At 44.5% G+C, this 24,404-nt stretch overlaps 1 protein-coding gene across 1 annotated transcript in view; it reads left to right on the top strand.

The window, feature by feature from the left end:
- The window catches only part of TBX21 (T-box transcription factor 21), a 51,008-nt gene that overhangs the window by 18,660 nt on the left and 7,944 nt on the right, over positions 1–24,404 (top strand). The window contains exon 2 of the mRNA XM_035137131.3: positions 22,248–22,402. Within this exon, the coding sequence (XP_034993022.3) occupies positions 22,248–22,402 (155 nt within the window). The remainder of the gene's footprint in view (positions 1–22,247; positions 22,403–24,404) is intronic.

The raw sequence follows: 24,404 nt of genomic DNA, 5'->3' as shown, positions 1-24,404 counted from the left end.
CACACAACTAATGCAATTTCAAAGAAATCCAAGTGCAAATGACATGTGTATAATACGATATACCATACTGGCCTGCATACAGGCTCCGGTCTTACAGAACTAATATTCTTACGTCCTGACTATGGATGGTGGAGGCTTGGCTCATGGAGACTAGAGAAAGGCTTTCTTTTTTGAATAGAGGCTCAGTTGTCCACTCCTTGCATAGTTTTTTCTTTTTGCATTGCAAAACCCTTTCGTTTTAGGCAGGTGTTTAGTATTAATTCATTCATTGCCTTTCTGTCCCCACCTTTTTCTCCCTGGTTCTTCCCTTCCATGTTTTTCCTGCGTATTTACCATATTTACCATTTACTGTTTTTTTCTGTGTATAAGGTGACCCTATGTATAAGACGACCCCTATTTTTTTGAACCCTAAATTAAGAAATCAGTAGTTTAAACTGATCACCCGGGATCGCCCAAACACCTGAGATTGAGGCAGGCAAGGCAAGGCAGGGTGGGCAGGCAGGTGAAAAAGTGATAGCTCGCAATAGGGCATGTAAGAAGGGACTAGAATCGAGCAAGGCATGAAGATGGTGGAAGCGGAACGAGCAGCTAAAGCTCTGGACCATATTTTTTCATGTATAAGATGACCCCCATGTATAAGAAGACTTTTGGACTAAAAAAACAAATAAGCAAAAAACATCGTCCAACACACAGAAAAATACGGTAAACCATCAGAAGTGAATTTAAGCTGAGAGGCTGTGACTGGCCACTCGATGGTCGAGTGGGGATTTGAATCCTGGTCTCCCTGGTCTTATGTCATATGACACTGTTTAGTTTAATGGCAAAGTTTTTATCTGATACCTCTATTTTATCCATTGTACTCGTGAGGGGCGGTTTTACGGTAGCTGCAGGGGGTGCAATGACAAGGCCGTGGAACAGAACGTGAGAGGCCGAGTGGTGCCGAATTTTAGCGCCACACGCCGTGCCACTGAAATTTGAGAGCCCTCCACTGTTTCTATAATCCTTTTTGTTGAAAGATCTACATTGGCTCCCAGTATGTTTCCGAGCACAATTCAAAGTGTTGGTGCTGACCTTCAAAGCCCTAAACGGCCTCGGTCCAGTATACCTAAAGGAGCGCCTCCACCCCCATCGTTCTCCCCGGACACTGAGGTCCAGGGCCGAGAGCCTTCTGGCGGTTCCCTCATTGTGAGAAGCCAAGTTTCAGGGAACCAGGCAGAGGGCCTTCTCGGTAGTGGCGCCCGCCCTGTGGAACGCCCTCCCATCAGATGTCAGAGAGAAAAACAACTACCAGATTTTTAGAAGACATCTGAAGGCAGCCCTGTTTAGGGAGGCTTTTAATCTTTAATCAATTATTTTATTCTTCTGTTGGAAGCCACTCAGAGTGGCTGGTGAAACCCTGCCAGATGGGCAGGGTATAATTAAATGGTTGTTGTTGTTGTTAATTGTATTTTATGGTTGGCCTTGGTTGATTTTAGCTGTGTTCAATGGTACCGAAAAGGCGGGATATAAATCTTCATTCCTATATATAGAGGGGGGGGCAAATCAGCTGCAAGCTTCTGGCTCGTGATACATTTCCAAGTTGCCCCATGAGCATGGAGCAAGTTGCCAGTTGTGGGCTTGCTGCCCTGTTGCCCTCCTCGAAGCGTCTCCCTCTCCACCCCGCCCTGCCGCCTGCCACTTCCCTGACACTCAAATTATGTCTCTTCCGCACAAATCTTGGCTGCATCTTTCTCACACCCACGGGGAGTGTTTATATCTGTTAATTTTTTATCCACTGAACCTTCCTTTCTCCAAGGGCCTGTTGTTGGTGCACAGTGCCAGTGCTTTTGTCCTTGGGGGGAAGCTGTCAACACGCATGTTCTTTAAGTGGCCTCCTTTGAATGCGGACAAATTTTTTTTTCCAAACCTTTGGAGGGAAAGATGAGGAACGGGGCTTCTCTGTGTGGTTTGACTCCCCTTCACTGACAGGGCTGTGCCAGAGGAGGGAGGAACTTTATTCTTTTTAAAAACAAAGGAAGGGGATACTGGAGCCAACATGATGGCAGTTGTAACACAGGGATGGGAAATTTGTGGTCCCTGCCTCAAGGAGCTTACAAAGCAAATTTCAAAACTGGAGAGGCAGTAGAGGAAGGTGAAGGTAAACAGGAGAAGAATCATCAGTGTTCAACTCAATTAGGGAGAGGGTGTTGTCACACTGGGTGTTCACTGGAGAGGGACGCGGGTGGTGCTGTGGTCTAAACCACTGAGCCTCTTCGGTTTGCTTATTGGAAAGTCACGGTTTGAATCCCCACGACTGGGTGAGCTCTGGTTGCTCTGTCCCAGCTCCTGCCAACCTAGCAGTTCGAAAGCACACCAGTGCAAGTAGATAAATAGGTACCACTGCGGCAGGGAGCTAAACGTCGTTTCCGTGCGCTCTGGTTTCCGTCACGGTGTCCCGTTGTGCCAGAAGCAGTTTAGTCATTCTGGCCACATGACCCAGAAAGCTGTCTGTGGACAAATGCCGGCTCCCTCGGCCTGAAAGCGAGATGAGCACTGCAACCCCATAGTCGCCTTTGACTCGACTTAACTGTCCAGGGGTGCTTTCCTTTTTACCTTTTCACTGGAGAGGAGCCATACTTCATCCACAACCTTCAAGTGGGCCACCTACAGACTACTGTCAACAAATTGTTATCCTCCTGTGTTTCCCCATGCTCCTTTAATATTTTTGCAGAAGTTCCAAAAAGAATTATATGAGAAATAACAAAACCTAGTGCATTCTCCACCACCTTAGAATTGTTCTTCTGTCTTCTTAGGACATAAAGACATAGCATTGACATGTGCAGTGATGAGTCTATATGCATCTATACTCTGGCAAAACTTCCCCAGCAACTTTCCTGTCAAAACCCATTTATTAGCATGATTTTGTCCCCCATTGATCTTTCTATTAAATTTGCTGTGAAACGCCTTTATACACAACACACAACTCTCTTAAAAAGCTTGCAGAATAGCACTTAAAACTTCACATTTTAGCACAAAGTTCAACATTCAGTTAGGGGGACGGGGAACCAACCCTGCCTATCCTTGGCACCATTTTTTGCATTGTGTTTATTTTCCCCATCTGTTAATTAGTGCTAAAACACATTTTTTATATTGCCTTTAAAAATTACCAGTATTAAAGAAATTGTGCAGTAGCACCTGGGGGGGGGGGAAGTGTTATAAGGCAGATTTAAAAATTGATCTTAAAAACTTTTTGGGAAACAAAAAAAGTTACTTTTAAAAATGGCACATGTAGACATTTTGTCCATTCCCACAGGCTATCTCAGGTCCATTCGTGTGGACAGAATATAGCAAAATGTACCCACCATATCACCCAAAGTGTTGAAAGCACCTTTCAATTCCATTTGTATCTTACCAGACTCGTAATCTGGTGAACTGGGTTCCCATCTCCGCTCCTCCACATGCAGCTAGTGGGTGACCTTGGGCTAGTCACACTTCTTTGAAGTCTCTCAGCCCCACTCACCTCACAGAGTGTTTGTTGTGGGGGAGGAAGGGAAAGGAGAATGTTAGCCGCTTTGAGACTCCTTCAATCCAAACTCCTCCTCTCCTCCTCCTCCTCCTCCTCCTCCTCCTCCTCCTCCTCCTCCTCCTCCTCATGATAAGATGCAGGAGCGTCCCAGAAGCATCTCTGTTGCCCAGGAAGTCTGGTCCCATTCCTGAACCATGACGTGACTTGACAATTCGGAGGCAATATCATTGTGCATATCTGCATTTGCAATGGCAGGATCATTGCTCATTGTTCAGGGAGCGAACAAATATACCTAACCTTTTTTTTAAAAAAAAATCAGCTCCTAGAGCATGAGCCAGCACAGTGTAGAGGTTAGTATGGCAGACTAGGACGGGGCAGGGGACTCTGGACCCAGGTTCAAATCCAGGGCCGGCTCTAGGTAGACCCCCGGTGGCGCGGGGCCGCGGAAACCATGTTGCGCCCTGTGAGGGCGGGGGCGCCGGAGCGATCTCCGCCCCTCAGCGCCAGGGCGGCCAACCTGCTCGAGACTGCCCTGTTCAAATCCCTACTTTGCATCACATAAGGCAGTTAAAAAACAAGAAAGTTACAGTGATACCTTGGTTCTCAAACGCCATGGTACTCAAACAAACTGGAACCCTGCAAACCCGGAAGTTAGTGTTCCGGTTTGCTAACTTTTTCCGGAAGCTGAACGTGCTCCATTTTGAGTGTTACGCTTCCGATTTGAGTGCCACACTTCCTTTTTAAGTGTTACGCTGAGGTCTGCCTGTTTTTGTTACTCATTTGCGGTTTTTTGTTTTTGTAGCTCTTTTTTGTTTTGTTTTTGTGAGTGTTTGGAACCCAGTTCAGCTACTGAACGATTGATTGTGTGACTGCAGTACATTGTTTATTGCTTTCATTTTATGGATCAATGGTCTCGTTAGATAGCAAAATTCATGTTAAATTGCTGTTTCAGGGATTGATTTTAAAAGTCTGGAACGGATTAATCCATTTTGCATTACTTTCTATGGGAAAGTGCGCCTTGGTTTTGGAACGCTTTGGTTTTGGAACGGACTTCGGAATGGATTAAGTTTGAGAACCAGGGTACCACTGCATTAGTTTTTCTTCAGAAATATTGTTTTTACTTGTATTGAAATGTATGCAGATTGAATCAAATAATTGTTAAACTTATATGAGGCTGTGTTGTGGAGAGGGCAGCACTCTGCCCAAGTCTGCTTCTAGGTGTGTGTGTGTGTGTGTGTGTGTGTGTGTGTGTGTGTGTGTGTGTACTTACATCTGTAAAAGCTCTGGAGGTGCAGGTGGGGAGTTGAATGAAGTGTTTGAAGAAATGGTTTTACCCCTTTGTTGATAATACAGTGTTTGATTTGTTGCCGTGAGGTTTGTGCCTTCAGTTCTGCTGAACTTTTGAGGTTTTGTGGCATAAAACTCAAGAACAGAATGTTAGCGTTGAGAGTTAAATTCTAAAACACCCCACTCTACTCTTTTTGTTTTATCATAGACAGGTAGAAAATATTCGCAGGAGGTATGGTTTCAGATTAGGGGGGTGTAGGGTTAGGAGAGGTATAATATTTTTGGTTGCATTGCAATGAGAAATTATCTAATTCGCGCTGCTCGAACCAACACATGAACACTGCTCCCCTTTGAAAGTCACACTACTGTGAATTCTGTGATACAATTCTCCAACCAAACAATGTGTACAAAAATGCATGTATTAGGTGCAGTGTGTCAGTGAAACTAACACATGCAGAAATGCATTGCAGAAAACGCTTGCAAAAAATGTGTATATTGGTCAAAACAGCATATAAAAACATGTCACTTAGGAGAAATTTGAACTAGAATGATAAATGTTCACGAGGATTTTCTTTTTATTAAAAAAACCCCTGCATACTCTTGTGGAAATATGAATATTTGAATTTAAGATTACCAAAATGAGAAACGCTGAAACGGACAGATAAGTCCATTCTTGGGGGCTTAGGAAGACCCAGCAGTGTCCAAACGCCTGGACATAGGGCAAAACTACATGACAGTTCCATAGTTATCTTGACTATTTCAGTTTTGTAAAAAGCAGTCTGTGAGTGTTTGCACATACAGTTAAAGAAACTACGGTATGTCCCAAATTGGGACCAGAGAGAGGGGTTTTCTAGGTGGCTGCCAATCAACCTCAGAAGTTTCTCGTATCGAGAGAGACTCCAAAGGCCTTGTACTGTGTGTTGTACTAAGGCAGTTTTATTCAGACAAAATTTTGCCTCCTTTGAACTTTCTTTCAGCAGAAGTGCCACATCTCTCCCCACCATGAGCAAACATTCTGGGGAGTGGGAGATCGCATGCTGCTAGTGGGTGGCACCACAGACAGACCACATGGGTGGGACTAGAGCAGACATTGGATTGACCCTTCCCATTGTACTCTAGGCCACGTTCACCCTGTCAGCTGGGTCAGTGAGCCTTCATTTAAGATTTCCCATGATGCCCCAGAATGATGCTATGCCAGAGAGATTGTGGGGAATTTAAAATGCAGGCTCACAGCCACCTTCTGTTGCTGTTAGGTAACATGACAAGGGCCCCACCAACATTGGAAGGAGCCCACCAGGGAGTATGTATGCCTAGGACCTCATCACACCTTGAAGCTTTTCTGCACATTCCTGTTGGCTATTGGCGCATCTCTCCATCCTTCATTCATTAAAGTAAGAGACACGATTGCAGTTCAAACCAGGCAAAAGCACTCAAGGAGGTCACAAAGCAGGGACAATGAAAGGTCTGGCCTAAGGGCCAGGCCGAGAGGCCCAGAAGGCCACAATTAGCACCCAGGCCTGATGTTCTTGTGCATATATTAACTAAGCCTTAGCTTAGGATTTGTGGGGTGGGGGCTGTCTAAACCAATGGATGCATTTTAATAAAAGATGAAATATTGTGATTTTCAGATTTAACCACTGGAACAGCTAGTAAAGTGCATCAAACGTGGAACAAGTGGGCATATGTTGGGCAATGAGCTGCTTCCACAGAAAGGCCTGTGAAATGGATACTTTTAATGCAGATATATTAAACGTAAACTTTCCTGCTTTTGGTGTGCTGTGGGAGTGTACATTAACACTGCATCTGTGCGGATTGGATAGGAGAATGTGGCAACGGACCTTGTTATAGGATGCTGGCTTGATGGCAAATCCACCTCATTTGTGGTAGGAGCTTGGTCTAGAGCAGAGGTTTTCAACCTTTTTGAGTCCACGGCTCCCTTGACCAACTACATTCTTTCTGCGACACCCCTGTGGGGCTCAGGAGCCCAGTTATGTCACCCCTCGCCTGCAGAGCTGGCAACCTCTCGCCCTTTTTTGAACACCTTCCCCTGTGTAGGGTTCCCTCAGCCTCCTCTCCTTCTCCCCTCTCCTTGGGATTCCTCTGGGCAGCCGCTGCTGCCGCCCTGGTCTCTGAGCTGACCCCCCTGCCACAACGAGAGGTACCTCCTCACACTGCCCCACAAGGGCCTGGGAAGCACCCCCTGGCCAGCCCTAGAGGCACCATTCACCCGGGGAGCTTGTAGCCAGGGCTGCTGCAACAAACAGCACCTAGGTTGAAAACCACTGGCCTGGAGACCACAGTTGTGACTTAGGGCCTATGTATAGCCATGGGCAAAAGGTAGTGTCGCCCTCAGTTCCTCTGTCTGCAAGATGAGCATGCCAGGAACCAGTTTGTGGCATTGTTAGGCAAGGTTAAAATACAGAGAATGTGCTCTACGGTAGAAGTGACTAGATGTAACAACACCTGCAAAGTTCTGCGTTTGCAACAGGGGCGAAGGTGGGATTGGAGGTACTGGGGTTGAGAAGCTCGTCGGCTCTGAGTGGTTATTGCGGCCCGTATCACGTTCCCCTGGCAACGTTGGCTCAGGAAGTCAGCAGCCCACCACATGCCCTGTTTAGTACTTTTTGTTGTTTTGCTGTGGTGCGGTGATGAGGAGAGGGGATGGGTTTTGGCTCCCCTTCTGAAAAGTTCAGTCTATAAAACTTGATTCCCTCCCCCTCCCCACCGCCATCCTTGCATGTGTCCCGGCTCCCACCCAACACATGCAGACAGAGGCTTTTTACTTGGAAGTAAGAAAGAGATTATAATTCAAGCAAGTAACAGCACAGGTTGAGCAGCAGATACAGTGCTCAGGAATTACAAACCCAGGAGTAGGGAAATTCAGAACTGGGCGGAAGGGACAAAGATGTCCTGACAAATTTTCCCACCCCTCCCTCCACGATTCTGCGTTATCAACTACCTTTTGTTGTTGTTGAATGGTAACTGTTAGTAAGGTAAGTATGGTTCAGTGTTCCAAGAGTGAACCTTGTGTTTTCATGCTCCCTGCTCTTCTCACTCTCTCAATCAATGGTTTTCTCTTTTATGGAAACCATCGTTATGCTATTCCATCCAAGCCCAGCAAACTAAGGTGGGCACTTGCCCGCCAAACCAGGATTGCAAACCAGTTTTGAAAAGCTGGCGGCTGCAAAGCCACATGTTGTAGATCGTAATAATGGATATTAGTTGCTGAGTGTCATTTAGTTGAGAGTGTTCTTTCTTTGTGTGGGTCTCGTTAGTTTGTATTTGTTTACTACCTGGTTTGTTTTCGCTTTATAAGTTTGGTATTCCGTTTCACACTTCGTTTGGGCCAATAAACTGAATTGGGCTGAATCCTGGTTTGGCAGCAATGTGCATGTCACTATATGCTGGTTTGGATGCAAACCACGGTTTATGTGATAGTGGAAGTAACTTTGCCTATGACGCCACTGGACTGACTGGAACTTTCTTGAATCTCAAGCTGAATTTTTCACAGCACTTGCTAATCTTTCAAAACTGGATGTGCCAGGGATGGAATTTGGGGCTTAAAAGGCAAAGCTTGAGCTTTACCAGTGAGCTCTGGCCCCTGCCACTTGTATTTCCTTTCTAAAAGAAATATATTTAAAGATTTCCTTTTATTACTTCAACTGTTTTGTGAACAACTTCTTCAAGCATCCCTTAAGGACGGATTTTTGACATGCGGACCCATGCTTCAAAACCATCGAACACTCTCTTATTTTGCCTCGAAAATCTGTCCTTATGTACTGTACTATTATATATAGCCATAGAGATAATTTCCCAAAACTTTCCCAATAGTTCTTGCTCCATGTGAGTCCCTGAGGGTCAAATCAGACTCTATACTGGATCTCGGGGTAAGGTGGGGCTGCAATGGGGGATGACGGCAGAAGTTTAACCATCCCCCTCTGCTTTGTTTTCCTGACTTAAAATCCCCCCACCCCCATGGGAACCTTCCATGGCTAATAGCAGCTATGTTGGGGTGGGGAATTTATGTCAGGGAAATGGGATGGGGGAAAAGGTTAAACAGCCCCCTCTCGCCCCCGCAAAGCAAAACTGAGAACAATTGCAGGTACTTTGAACCAACTGCAGATTTCCCACTTCACATCTTGTCTGGCTGTTGTCCAACACCTGCGTCCCAACACCTGACAAATGCCACTCTAGCTGCTACTAATAGTACCAAACCTATTTCCTGTTGCCTCTCTTTTACATAATTTAGTAAACAAACCAGGAGAGGTCAATTCAGGCTATGTCTTAAAACAAAACAAAACATAGATGGCAAGCATCTCAGTTTCCTCTTTTCCTAAGTCTTGGCCCCCATTGCTCACCCACCCCAGCGAAAACTGTTGCCAGGTTCGGTGGGGTCTTGAACAAAGTGCGCCACCTCCTCATTCCCAGGATCCCTTTGGACTTACCTAGCGGATGAGTGGCTGCATCAAACTGATGTTTCCTGTAGCTCCCCAGAAGGATGCTATGTCCGGGGCATCTTAGAAAATTAAGATACTAGCCAGAGCCAGCTGGTCAACAATATTCAGAGGGCCAACCTGGAATTGGAGGGCCAGGGCAGACATCAGCAGTAAGGCCTCCTAGGTGTTGAGATCCTGGCAGATGACCAAAGATTCCCATCTGGAATTGGAAATCAGTTCGACTGCAGCATTCATTCATTCATTCATTCATTCGTTGTTTTATTAGATAGTTTATCTGCCCTTCGCCACAAGATCCAAGGGCAGGTTTACAATAATAAAATATCTGTTGATTTTATTTTACTCTGATACTATTTCTATACTGCTTACATTTTTAAAATAAATAAATCACAAAGCGGTTTACAAAAGTAAAACACACATTAAACCAATATCCAGTTATAAAATGGTTACAACCATATACCAAGGGCAAAAGGCATTAAAAACAGTCCGATATACAAAATAATTAAATGTATAAAAACTATACAAACATTGAAACACAATTCTGCCTATAAAAACTCTTTACAAAAAAATAGTTATGATACAGATGATCCCCAGATTTAACCATTTATAAATTTAATTGCTTAATTGGTCAGGATAATAATTTTAAAAACCTGTTTTAGGCCTGTGCATGTCTGCTCTGAACTAAGTATGAACATAAAAGGGACTTAAAACAGAAAAAGAAAATATTAAGGATGCCCTTTCCTTTTATCAGTGAGTGGTAGTTTTTGTGTACTGAACTGTTAAGTTTTATCACATTGCTTTGAATATCCAAACAAGGCGTCTGTACCAAGTCCTTCGTAGTTTGCAGATTTAACCAGATTCTTTTCAAAAAGGCAGTTGATTGATAAGATAAACATTCCTTTATTGGTGGATACAGAAGCACATGAATCTCAGAAGCTAGCGCTAATTTCCCCCCACATTCTTACCCGGACTGTAGTTACATTTAAAACATCCCCGATAGCTCAGAGTGATGGTTTGGGAAACTTGAGAAGACAACATACATTTCCGTTCGCATGATGGCAACCTCCTGTTCTTTTTTTATATATGCATCCTTCCTGTCTGAAGCTGCTCTTTTGAGGTCCCTCCAAGCTGACCAGACTGAACTGGTTAGTTAGAAAGCTTTGTGCCAATCCTCGTTCCTTTTCTTCTGCTCAGTTATTCATTTATTTAGCAGCAGGAGTATTGATAGAGCTATTCCAATACGTACATAATAAAATATTCCAATACCTACATATTCCAATACCTAAAGGTAAAGGGACCCCTGACCATTAGGTACAGTCGTGACCGACTTTGGGGTTGCGCGCTCATCTCGCATTATTGGCCAAGGGAGCCGGCGTACAGCTTCCAGGTCATGTGGCCAGCATGACAAAGCCGCTTTTGGCGAACCAGAGCAGTGCACGGAAACACCGTTTACCTTCCCGCTGGAGTGGTACCTAGTTATCTACTTGCACTTTAATGTGCTTTCAAACTGCTAGGTTGGCAGGAGCAGGGACCGAGCAACGGGAGCTGACCCCGTCGCAGGGATTCAAACCTCTGACCTTCTGATCAGCAAGCCCTAGGCTCAGTGTTTTAACCCACAGCGCCACCTGCATCTCTATTCCAATACCTACATAATAAAAAACAACAGAACCCTCAAAGTCCAAAAGGGAGGAGGAAATAAAGGTTTCAGATACTTCAGCTGTAAGACTAATGATTTAGGTTTCCCTTCTCTTTCGTTATTTCCATTTTGCAAAAACAGCTGGAAATTTAGGGCACTTCCCATTCTGCTTCTAATTTTTGGGTGGGATTCAGTCACCTTCTGGCAAATTCAGGCTGCACAACTATAGTTGATTGGGGGGTCTTGCACAACTAACCTGCTTCCCCAAATGTATGGACTTTTTTTGTGACCAGTAAAGCGAGGTGGGAAATTTCCTGAAAAGCATGAAATTATGGCTTGACCCAACATCATCTAGCTTCTCCACAAACAAATCAGAATGAATGCTCATTAAATAGGCAACACTGTCTAATGTCCCTGCAAACGAATCAGGATGAATGCTCAATAAATAGGTCATCTGAAAACGACCTTACAGGTTCGAAACAGTCTTACAGTGGAACCTTGGAAGCCGAACGCCTTTAAACTCGAACGTTTTGGCTCCTGAACGATCGAAAACCAGGGACGCTCCTGCAGCCAATCAGAAGCCGCGCCTTAGTTCTCGAACCGTTTTGGGAGTCAAACGGGCTCTCGGAATGGATTAAATTTGAGAACTAAGGTACGACTAATCAGGGAAAACACTCTGAGGGCAGGTCATCTTCCCCAGTCAGACCAGTACTATGCGACACAGCTGTACTATTCTTCTGTCAGGTTGCTAGAGGTGTGGTGGGAGATAACATTATTTTTCATTTTATTATTGTTATTTTATAATGTTTACATTCCGGGGGGGGGGGACCCAACTATAAACGTGAGGTGCATTCTTGCAGTTATTGTCAGTTTTGCTTCATAGCTATGGATTGATTGGCAAATGAATCTTCCTTCTAGTTGGATGTCTCCCAGAAGACCAAGGGAGTTTTGTCTCTTTAACACCAGTTCCACTTTAAATGTGTAACTTAAAACCCAGGAGGTCTATTCATAATGAGCTGTGAGTTCCTGGTTGTAAGATCCTTCCTCTTGGGTGATGAATCCAAACCAGCGGTCTGCAAAGTCATATTCCTAATTAATATTGCCCTTCGCTCTTAATTGTTTAGTACATTTTCCATTATTTTTAGTAGGTGGAACAGAGAACATTTATAGATATGATTTGCCGTTTTGGAAAGGACAACCGTCCCGTCCTGATATTTCCCCCTCTACCATTCTGTTTGGTATGACCTGGGGTGGGGGTGGGGAATAGGGTCTCAAATTATCAGAGGTATACAGTATTGACCCCTGAGCATGCAGAGAGTGCTTTTTCTACTCACTGAGTAATCACATGAATATCTCTGCTCCCATCACCAGGTCTCATCAACAAATCACCTCACCACCAAGTAATCAAAAGAGAAGAACTAGGGTTGGGGTTAGGTGTAACTTTCGTGTAGTTTTGACCTGTCAAATTGCGAAACAAAAACCTTGTCAAAGAGGTGATATCAAAGTTACAAACCACAGCAGCCTCTGCTTTCCATTCTCCTCTTTGAAAATGTGGTGTTTTCCAACCAGTAAATGCACAATCCGTTTATTTTCTATATAACCTTTGATGTGTCCTGAAGGCCTTTTGTCTTGTATAATTTGACACGGCTAAAACAGTATTATTAATAACTTTAGTAGTACTAGCAGCAGTGGTAAAAACAAAACAAAAAACCATGCCATTATTTGTGCAGTTTTCACCCCACAGCAGCCTGGTAAACTAGACCATTGTTATTATTATTGCAGCTGGTTGTCCATCTATAACCGTCACTGTCTCAACATGTTAAGTCTGCCCTAGCCACTTTTCTGTCCATTGGGAGGGAGAGGCTGAGAGTTCTGGGCTAAGGCCAAAAGCCTTTGACTGAGGAGCATCCTTACCCTTTGGAGACCATAGGAAGAGAGGATGCATGGATAATGACTCCACTTGTGAAAAATGCAGCCTTACAGAAAAATTCCCTGATTTGGGGAGACTGGCTAAGCAGTTGTCCTCTGACCCGTGCAAGGTACATGGAAAATATGACTCTGCAGTTAGAGAATACGTGATTCTTGGCCATGTATTAATTCCCTCTCCACCCTCACACCTTCCAGTTGTCAGTCTCTTAAGGGCTAAGGGGTTGACGATTATGTACTTTCTCTTTGCTCTCTGCCCCCTTCATTACTGGAATTCCTGCTGGTGCTGATTTGATGGCACAGTGCACCAGATTTTGACGGCCAACACGGGCTTCTTCCATAAATCCAAGGGCATGCAATATGGAGGCAGACATTCTGAATATAAGCAACCCCCTGTTTAGATATACACCCATGCGTGGTCCCCAATGCTCCTTGTCCCTTTTTAATCGGCAAGGGCAAAATGGTCCCTGCCACAAAGCTATAATTTGGACTACGGTTCTACCCTGGAACTTTCTTTGGATGTCAGGGTGCCTCTGAGCAAGTGGAGAATCTTTTTTCCTCCCCGCTGCAGAACCACAAGCAACCCACACACCTCTGGAATTAGATAAAGGGGCATCTGGGATGTGACTTCCAAGATTGGCAAAAAACAGGGCGTGTGTTGCTCTGGTCCTCACCTTCTAGCCTAGCTGTTGGCAAGGTATTTGTGATTTGGGGATGCGGGTGGCGCTGTGGTCTAAACTACTGAGCCTCTTGGGTTTGCTGATCGGAAAGTCAGCGGTTTGAATCCCGTTGCTCTGTCCCAGCTCCTGCCAACCTAGCAGTTCGAAAGCACGCCAGTGCAAGTAGATAAATAGGCACCGCTGTGATGGGAAGGTTAACGGCTTTTCCGTGAGCCCTGGTTTCCGTCACGGTGTCCCGTTGTGCCAGAAGCGGTTTAGTCATGCTGGTCACATGACCCAGAAAGCTGTCTGTGGACAAATGCTGGCTCCCTCAGCCTGAAAGCGAGATGAGCGCCACAACCCCATAGTCTCCTTTGGCTGGACTAAACCGCCCAGGGGTTCTTTACCTTTATTTGTGATCCTTAAAATCTTTTTATTAAAACAAATTACAGTACTTAAATATTTGTAATTGAAACCTCTTAGACTTTTCCATTTTTTAACTTTTCTGCTGACTTGCTTGACTGATGAGGGCCCTCCCTCAATTTATTTTTTAGATGTGCAAAATCTCTGACTGTGATTTCACCTAGCTGGGTTGGAGCTCAGCCTCTCTAATTACAGTGGTACCTCTACTTACGAATTTAATGCGTTCCGAGCACACATTTGTAAGTCGAAAAATATTGTAAGTCAAATCCCATAGGAATGCATGGGGGGATTAGTAAGTTGAAGCAACCCTATCTAAAAATTCGTAAGTCGAAAAAATCCTATCTAAACCACATCCAAGATGGCGGACGGAGCTCCGTTCGTAAGTAGAAACATTCGTAAGTAGAGTTATTCGTAAGTAGAGGTACCACTGTACAGAACTTCAGAACTCATACCATACATGATGGGGGTAATAATATCACTGGAGTAAGGTGGGGACAGATTGTGAAGCTGAGACTCCAATACTTTGGCCACCTCATGAGAAGAGAAGAATCCTTGGAAAAGACCCTGATGTTGGGAAAGATTGAGGGCACTAGGAGAAGGGAACGACAGAGGACGAGATGGTTGGACAGTGTTCTCGAAGCTACGAACATGAGTTTGACCAAACTGCGGGAGGCAGTGGAAGACAGGAGTGCCTGGCGTGCTATGGTCCATGGGGTCACGAAGAGTCGGACACGACTAAACGACTAAACAACAAGGTGGGGACCTTTCACATCCACTATTTGTGGGGATTTTTCTTTTCTTTTTGTTTTAAAGGTGCTGGAACTCAAACCTGACCTCGAACCAAAATCTCTGGATTGATTTATTTGAAGTATTTGTTGTTTATTACCCTGCTCTTTGGCTGGAAAAATGGTTCTCAGAACAGCTCACGATAGCTGATATCAAGAGAGTCCTTGCCCTCGGGGCTTACAGTCACAAAAGGAACACGGGTTGGAAGGAAAGAGGGGAAAAAAGCAAACTTTTCTTTAGGCTTTATTTCCTAATAGCAAAGCAAGCTCCCTGCATCTACCCCCTCTCTGGTTGACGGCAGCTCCTCCCTTTGAGCTTCTCAGACCTTAGTGATATGTTTCAACACTGAAAACGAATGCTGCGTATACTCAGATATAATTTTATGTTCTCCTTCAGGTGGTTTCTTGTGGTTTTTCTTGATCTCAGTATCATATTAGTACAACCCTGTGACTTTTGAATGGGGTTTAATGGGCCAGGCACACAGCATTTGTGTGTCAAGGTGAGGGATCTGGTCAGAAAATGGTAAATCGGGAACAGTAAGACTTACTCTTCCTTTCTGCAGCCCAGCAGGACCCGCAATCCTGCCTCCGGGATGGGCTGTTTCCTCTTGGGATTTAAATGTACTGTTTAATAGTATTGAAATATTGGCCTAGCCTTCCCTGGGGAGACCATTGAAGAATGGATTACTTATTTTTGCATAGAGATGCTCCCAGCTGGGGGGGCAGGTGTGTGTTTGTTTGTTTGTGTCTGCAAGGGAAGAGGGAAAGGAGCATCAGCTGGGAAGAAGGAAGCTTCACTTGATTCCATGAAATTGACGTGGATTCTGTGTTTGATTCTGAATGCAAAAATTGATAAAATCTCCCCATCCTGTTATATGCCGGAAACTATGTAGACTCAGAATTGTAGAATTGCTTATGATCAGTTTTGGGGGTGGCGTGTGTTTTTAAAAGGAACTTTTCTTCTGGAGAGAAGAACAGGCAAGCTTCAAAGAGCACTGGTTTTTTAATTGGTAATAATAATAATAATAATAATAATAATAATAATAATAATAATAAATAGCAGGTCCCAACTGATGTCAGTTTGATGGTACTTTTAGAAGCTACCTGAAGGGAAGTTTTTAATGTTTAATGTTTTATTAGGTTTTATATATTCTGTTGAAAGTAGCCCAGAGTGTCAGATGGGCTGTATACAAAAATAAGCATCATCATAATCAGTGCTTTCCCCCTAGAAAAATAGGTGCCGGTACTCACCATGAAGTTGTTGCAGTAAGTGCCATACTTTTTAACAACAACAAAAAGATTAAGAAATCAAGAAGAGAGAATTTTTAATAAAAATTCATAACATGCCTTGGGACGTGTTTGCCATCATCACAGCGCCCCCCTCCCCCCCAAAAAAAAGCGAGGGAGAATGTCAGTCTGCAATTAAAACTTTAATCTGTTTAATTAAGTGTGATGCTTACAGCCCTGGTGGTTTTTGTTTAAAATAGCCATTTGCCTTTATGGTAATTTACTAAGTAAACCGTTGAGTCATGCGCTCTCTCTGCACATGCTCAGGGACACTTCTTTGTTACAGCTCCATGTACACCAGGCATAAGCTCTGACTCTGAAAACAGGTTTCCAGGTTGTCCCAAAGCCCATCTGCATATCTGGGATTAGGGAGAATGGTTTCCTGGGCAGAGCCAAACCACTTGATTTTAGAAATTAGGCACCCATTGAATCTGCACAATAGGTAGCCTTGGAGGAATGCAGATTTTTTTTCTTTCAAGTGTTTCTATTTCTCGTGGGTGTGAGTGTTAAATGTTGTGTAGCATGTGAGTGCATTTTCTTGAGGCAGTGAGCAAAGTCTGAACCACCAGGCGAAAGTATATTTGGAACAATGAAGAGTCTTGCAGCATATCGGGGCGCTTCCAAACGACCAGTTTATTGAGTGTTCATTCTGATTGGTTTGCAGGGAAGTTGTGTCATGTTGGGTCAACCAAATGTCCCATGCTTTCTGCTGCACGTTCCCCTCACTTTCCTTCTTTCAAAAAGTCCAGGTTTTGATCCTGGTTTGTTGCGCAAGAGCACCAAATTGACTGTTATTGCAGAACCTGAATCTGCCGGTATGTGAATGAATCCCACTCGCAAAATGGCAACGGTCTGTTAGGTCTTTTAAGTCCGCACAAGCAAATGTCAAAAAATTGTATGGGTTTTTAAACAAGTACAAACACAATGGCCATTAAACCCTTACCCGGCAGTGTTTGTTTTTTTCCATTGTCTCTAGACGTGCACTTACACAGTCAAAATTCAAACATATTACTTAACATAACCCCTCCACTGAGAATATTGGGCAGCTGTTGTAAGAAAGTCTTGATTTTGGTATTTAACATAGCTAAAGAACGGGGCCCACGTTTCTTGGAAGGTGTCTCTATTTGTTGTGCCTTTAATTGTCTTGAGATGCTCAGACATTGCTATATCAAAGATACTATTTCCCCACATGTTCAGAGAAATTGGGGTTGTCTTTAAGGTGCCGCAAGAGCCTGCGGGTTGTGGTGGTTTTTCTTAGTGGTGGAATTGTCCACTCACTTATGCTAGGGCACCTGATTTTTACAGATCTCCGCTCATACCTAAGCCCTGCATCTCCTCCCCTGCCCTCCAATCTAAAATTGCCTAAAAGAGCCACTGCCTGTTTGCATAGGAACCAGGGCAAGCTCCTCTGACTTACATTGGTGCTAGACAATACCATGTTGCAGCACCTCTTCTAGGGAATTTCTCCTGAGAGCATTCAATGCTAAAGCATTGAGCAGGATCAGGAAATTCGTGCCGCGGTGAAACTGCTATTCATTTAATTTTGGGGAAGATGGTGGGTGCTGTACTGAATGTGGGGCAAGTCAAGGCTACCCCCCATCTCTGTTGATGGAGCCCACCTAGGATGGTCCTAATGCAGTGTTGACTGCAAGGCAGAGCGGAAAATTCCACCCACCACCTTATTAAAATGGCGAAAATCTATTTGTATTCGTGTGTGGGCAAATTGGGGGGGGGGCGGAGGGGCTATTAACCTGGCTGTTAATTTTTTCCTTAGCTCATACTCAGTGATCCGCATTAAACGTACACATACCAGAAATGGTCTGCCATTTTTTCTGACTGGTTTGGGGGCTTACAGAGGCGACTGGAAGGTGTTTTGGTTTGGCATTAAGAGATGATTCATGAACATTGCAAACCAACCTCTTGTGCCTAAGCACGATGAACTGCAAATCTATGACTAAACTTTCCTAATAATTTATGTTTTAGTCATATATGAAGCTTCGTATTTTTAGTATGCTCTCTCTCTATATATATAATTTTTTTAAAAAAAAACCAAAAAACTCTTACTGTAGCAGGATGGAAAATCCTCATCGTTTAGATTTCATCACTCCAGTTCCTCTCCCCCTCCCCCACCCCCAATTTATCAGCAGCAAAATACATTTTACATTCTCCTTCCCTTCCATCCCAACCTCACTTATGGATAGTGTTAGATTTTTGGGGGGGGGGTTGACATATTTGAACCCCAAATAAGAGGCAAAGCACATACTGATATGCGGCAAATTCTGCTAAAAATGTTTTTGTTTCAGGAAGCCCAGCCATTTCCTTTTAGCTGCTGTTGATGTCAATAATCTTTTGAATATTTGTAAATACCAGTTTTTCAATTGGTTTTTTTTTCTTCAACTTACTGCTTAGAGGTTTTCTCGCAAACAAGCGGTGCATGCATTTTATGAAATTTAATAACTAAATAGGTTGAGATTTGCATCATATTTGCATATGCTAATGTATAGGTGTAGGTGAAAATTTATAAAGGGTGAGTGTCATTTAAACAGAAATGCACCACAGATTGGGAAGGCTGTGGCCAAGTTTCACTTTCTCCCCCCCCCCAATAGATGTTGTTTTTTGTTTCACTGCCCATTTTAAAATAATTAATTTGATACAGTGTTGGTGACTTGGGTTCTGTATTCTGCACTTTTATAACTTTATGATGCGTTGATGATTTTATGGTCCACTGCCGTGATATTTTTTAAATAAGTTGGAACAGAGTGAGGCGCCTTCCCCCATGGGCAGATTTTACTCACCCCAAAGGGTGGGATTTGCATAAGCCTGACCCAATTCACTGGGAAATTCTCTTCAGTACAGACCATGGCAATGAAGCTCCAGTTCATTGGGGCTGTTACATAATGTCTGCAATCAGTGTGTTAGGAATGAAAAGCTGCGTTGCATACAAGTACGCTCCACTCAAGGGTATACCCACTGAAACCAATGAAACTACGTTAGTCATGTCCATTGACTCCCATGAGCCTAGAACTATCAGCCCAATAATCTTCTAGGGAGTGACGGACTGTTTAGACAGGAGTTAGGTACATGCCATAAATGTATAGCACACTTAAAGCACATTGCTCCCCCTCGAAAGAATCATGGGAACTGTAGTTTACTCCCTCGCAGAACTACAATTCCCAGCACCCTTGGTAAACTACAGTTCCCAGTTGGGGGAAGCCAAGGTGCTTTCAATTGCTGTGTTCGGGGCTCTTTCTCCTCCTCCTCCTCCTCCTTCTTCTTCTCCTCCTCCTCCTCCTCCTCCTCCTCCTCCTCCTCCTCCTCCTCCTCCTCCTCCTCCTCCTCCTCCTCCTTTCATTTCCATCTCAGATATCCAAAGGTTTTAGACGTGCCGCGTGAATAGGTTTCTCACAGCCATCCATGAGATCTTGGGTGTTTTTCTCTCCTCCCCCCCCCCCTTTTCTGGTCATCCATCCCAAGTCTTTCTCTGTTTCTGTCCCCTTCTCGCTTTCTCTGAAAATAGAAGCTGTGTCTATTTCTGAACCGGAAATGTGGCAGGAGACGCTCATGGAGGGGAGGGGAGTGAGGTAGAGGGATTGGGTGGGGGCCGGGGGGGGCAAGAGGGAAGTGGCGAGGTAGAGAATTTGGTAAAGGTCAGGGGGGGGTAAGAAGGAAACAGAGCTGTTTTTGCATCTGTTGCCGTCACTTCAAGCCGCTTAGCTTGAAGAACGAAAAGATGGAGCGAGTGTCATTTGGATGGAGCTGTTCTGCTGGTCTGTGTGGGGGGGGGGGAATGTCCTGGAAATATATTGACCACTGGAAAGTAGATCATAGCACTGAACTATTAGGGCTGGGTGCAGTAATTGATGAAGCCAGCTGGAATACAGACTGGATTATCTCCTGTGGGAAGAGATAAGGAGTCATTATTGGAACCCAGGCTCTCTCCCCACCCCGCTATTTCTACAGCAGTCCTCTGTGGGATAAGCATTTAGGCTCCGCTTCCCTGCTTAAGCTTTGAGCCACAAAGACTCCTGGGGTTTTTTATGGCCTCCTCCAGACGATTCCAAGGAAGCAGCCGATAAAAAAAAAAAAAGTATTGCCATTTGCTTGAATTATCACACAGAGATCACTTGCTCCCAGGGCTTTTGTGAGGAAAGAAATAACGGTAATCTGTAATCTGTATGTCCCATAAAGGTAAAGGGACCCCTGGCCGTTAGGTCCAGTCGTGACCGACTCTGGGGTTGCGGCGCTCATCTCACGTTATTGGCCGAGGGAGCCAGCGTACAGCTTCCAGGTCATGTGACTAGCATGACTAAGCTGCTTCTGGCGAACCAGAGCAGCACACGGAAACGCCGTTTACCTTCCCACTGGAGCGGTACCTATTCATCTACTTGCACTTCGAGGTGCTTTAGAACTGCTAGGTTGGCAGGAGCTGGGACCGAGCAACAGGAGCTCACCCCGTCACAGGGATTCGAACCACCAACCTTCTGATCGGCAAGCCCTAGGCTCTGTGGTTTAATCCACAGCGCCACCCACGTCCCCTTTATGTCCCATAAAGGTAAAGGGTAAAGGGACCCCTGACCATTAGGTCCAGTCGTGACCAACTCTGGGGCTGCGCGCTCATCTCGCATTATTGGCCGAGGGAGCCGGCGTATAGCTTCCAGGTCATGTGGCCAGCATGACAAAGCCGCTTCTGGCAAACCAGAGCAGCACATGGAAATGCCGTTTACCTTCCCGCTGTAGCGGTTCCTATTTATCTACTTGCATTTTGACGTGCTTTCGAACTGCTAGGTTGGCAGGAGCTGGGACCAAGCAACGGGAGCTCACCCCGTCACAGGGATTCGAACCGCCGACCTTCTGATCAGCAAGCCCTAGGCTCAGTGGTTTAACCACAGCGCCACCTGGGTCCCATTTTATGTCCCATACCTACCCTCAAATTATCTGGTGGAACAATGGAATCCAAACAAGGCAACATAGGATACGTCCGCACCACACATTTAAATCACATTTGTACACTTTAACAGTCCTGGTTTCCCGAGGATCCTGAGAACGGTAGTTTACAGAAGAACAGTTCCCAGCACTCTTAGCAAACTGCAGTTTCCTGGATTCTTTGGGGGGAAACTATGCTTGGAACCTAAAGTGAATGTAAACCTTAGTTACCTCTGCCACATCCACCATTCTTCCTCCCAAGGAGATCTTCCTTTCTATGTTTGGAAGGTAAGGCCTTCTGCCTCCTCCTGCATAGACGATCAAGCCTAGATAAATGATGGGAGAGGTTATAACAGTGCAATCCCATGCATGTCTACTAGGGAGTAAGTCTCACTGAGATGAATGTGGATGGCTTCTTGTTAAGTAGGTATGGGATTGCAGCCTAAGTGGTGTAAGGGCTTCCACATTTCCTCTTGTTCCGCTGCTTCCATGTGCCCCCCCCCACAACAAAACCTGCTCTTTAGTGCTCAATCGGAGCAAACAACAATTCAGGTTTTCTCTGGATTGCCGTTTGCTCCGATTTTGCAGTAAAGAGCAGGTTTTCCCTGGGAAACGAGTGAGGCACAGGGAAAACTGTTCGTACCTGTGCCTAGAAAGTGTGGGTGAAGCAGAAAACTCTGCAGGGGGTTGGACTAGAGGACCCTGGGCTCCCTTCCAACTCTACAATTCTATGATTTTAGGCGTGAGACACATGGAAGCATGAGCAAGCCCAGTCTTCTTATCTGAGCTCATGGAATCTGAACACTTGTAGCTTTTGCTTTCCACTTCATGTAAATTAATGGGTTGGAGTTCATCGTCTCAAAATTAGACGTGATAGTAAGCTTTTTAAGACAGGGTTTTCAGACAAATGTAGGAGAAATAGCTCTAGCAGCACCCATTCACCCAGCTACCTAAAGATGAAAGCTTGCTCTCTTGTTTATCTCCACGATAATGAAAGTTTGATGTTCAGAAGTACAATATGACTGAGATGCTGAAGATTACAACCTTTGGTTTATTATCTCCATTGTGCTCTTTGAGCTTCTGGCTGGTCAGAGTCTGGAGGCAGAAGGCTGGGGTTTCACAGACTTTTTTTTGCTCTGAGGCAGTGTTTATGTGGTTTTTCCAGTTTGAATAATTTCGTAGGGACTGCCGTTTGAATTCAGGGCAGCGGCTCTTAACAACTGATGTTAGTACATTCATTTTGAAAACTTCTTGTGTGCCTTAACCTCAAAACAACCAGCCCAGCAACGTGGGGCTATTTTGTTCCTGTTTTACAAATGGTTGTGTTTTTCTCTCTCCCCTTCCCTCCGCAACACTGTTTAGGAGAATGTTCCCATTTCTGAGCTTCAACATCTCTGGACTGGACCCTGTCGCCCATTACAGCATCTTTGTGGACATTGTGTTAGTCGATCAACACCACTGGCGATACCAAGGCGGGAAATGGGTGCAGTGCGGCAAAGCAGAAGGAAATATGCCAGGTATGAGGGAGGAATTTAGCCCATGGGTAGGGAATCTACAAAATCCACAGCTGGGCCATGACTTGATTAGGACTAACCAAAATGTCACAGAACAGCAGCAAACTTTTGAATCCCCCAGTGCTTGAAATCTTGCCACACCTTTTGTGACCACTTCCTATTGACAAGTGTTCTTTCAACTTAGGTCTTCCTATGTTGTTGGACTACAGTTCCCATCATCCCCAGCCAGGTCAGTCTGGGGAGAGAGGCGATGGGAATTGTAGTCCAACATCACCTGAGGAAAAAACATTGCTACAGAACACATTTCCTTTGTTCCCCCTTCATTCCTTCATCTTGGCTAGTTTGTTTATATATGTTTTCCCATGGTAAACCATTCTCAAAAAGCAGCTCACACCAGGAAAGTTTGCATAATGAAGAAAATATTTTTATTCATTTGTTTGTTACACTTTTACACCACCTTTATATTCCAAGGATCTCAAGGTGGTGTATATGGTTCCCCCCCCATTTCAACCTTACAACAACCCTGTGAGGTAGGTTAGGCTGAGAGGCAGTGATTGGCCCAAGGTCACCCAGGATTTGAACCCTGCTCTAACCGTTGCAAAACATAAACAGCATTTAAATAGTCATTAAAAATTAGATTGGCAATTGAAGAGCTCATATTAACAAATACACACTAAGGCTAAACGCTTCACTAACAATTCAGCCTAAATAATAGAAATACAAGAATAATCCACCTCAGTAGCTCAGTTGGCAGAGCATGAGACTCTATCTCACAGTCGTGGGTTCGAGCCCCATATTAGGCAAAAGATTGCAGGAGGATGGAATAGATTACCTGTCATGGTCTCTTTCAACTCTGCAATTCTGTGATTCTATAATGACACAAATACCAGCTAAATGTTGCCCTCAACAACAACTGTTAAATTACTCAGGGCCTTATCCTGCTAGGCTGTGTGGAAATGAGCCAGACAGAGAAGCAACATCTAGGTTTTAGAGGACTCGCGCAAAGTGAGGGAAAAGCACTCTGCGAATTCTTGTGGGCTTTCTTGCATTTACTTCTACTTCACGTGTGAATCTTGCGCCAAATTCAACATAATGACTGTCCTCCAAAAAGTCGTATATGAAAGTTCTAACCATGAGAAAATTTGAAGAATTTTGAATATGGAAAATGGTTCTAATTTAGCTGGGTTATTTAAGACCTTTCTCAGGGGAAGCCTAAATTCAGCCCTTCGTTCTTGGTGGCAGTTTTCGATTAGACCCTAAATGAATTTGGCAAGGGAAAGTTCTGAAGTCCACTCCCCCTCCCCTTTTCTCCTAAGCATGAATTTGCTGGGTGGTGGGTAGGTGGGGAGACTTTTATTTTACCCTAATGTGGATTCCCTTTTATTTAATTGATAATTTATTGATTTGAACTTTTATAGTCCTTAAGTCTTACACATCCAGGGCAGTTTAGAGCATTCACAGAGAACTTTTGAACAAAGGCATCACAACAGTTTAAACTTTTTTTTTTAAAAAAAAGTTTATTTAAATCTAACCAAATACTTTTGGAAATGAAATCACAGTACAGTCATACCTCGGGTTGCGAACGTGATCCATGCGGGAGGCATCTTCATAACTCGCAACACTGCATCTGTACGTAATGCGATTCAGCGCATGACGCCATTTTGTGCTTCTGCGCATGCGCCGAAACCCGGAAGTAACCCGTTCCGGTACAGTGGTACCTCTGGTTAAGAACTTAATTCGTTCCAGAGGTCCGTTCTTAACCTGAGGTACCACTTTAGCTAATGGGGCCTCCTGCCGTTGCGCGATTTCTGTTCTCATCCTGAAGCAAAGTTCTTAACCCGAGGTCCTGTTTCTGGGTTAGCGAAGTTTGTAATCTGAAGCGTCTGTAACCCGAGGTACCACTGTACTTCCGGGTTCAGCGTGGTCCGCAACCCAAAAACGCGTAACCCGCAGCGTTCACAACCCAAGGTATGACTGTACTTTTATTTTTTAATCCAGCAGCTGC

Source organism: Zootoca vivipara, chromosome 12 (assembly GCF_965207765.1).
Source record: "Zootoca vivipara chromosome 12, rZooViv2.hap1.1, whole genome shotgun sequence".
Lineage (NCBI taxonomy): Eukaryota > Metazoa > Chordata > Lepidosauria > Squamata > Lacertidae > Zootoca > Zootoca vivipara.
Note: the sequence above shows the minus strand (reverse complement) of the source record. Positions and strands in the feature narration are given on the sequence as shown.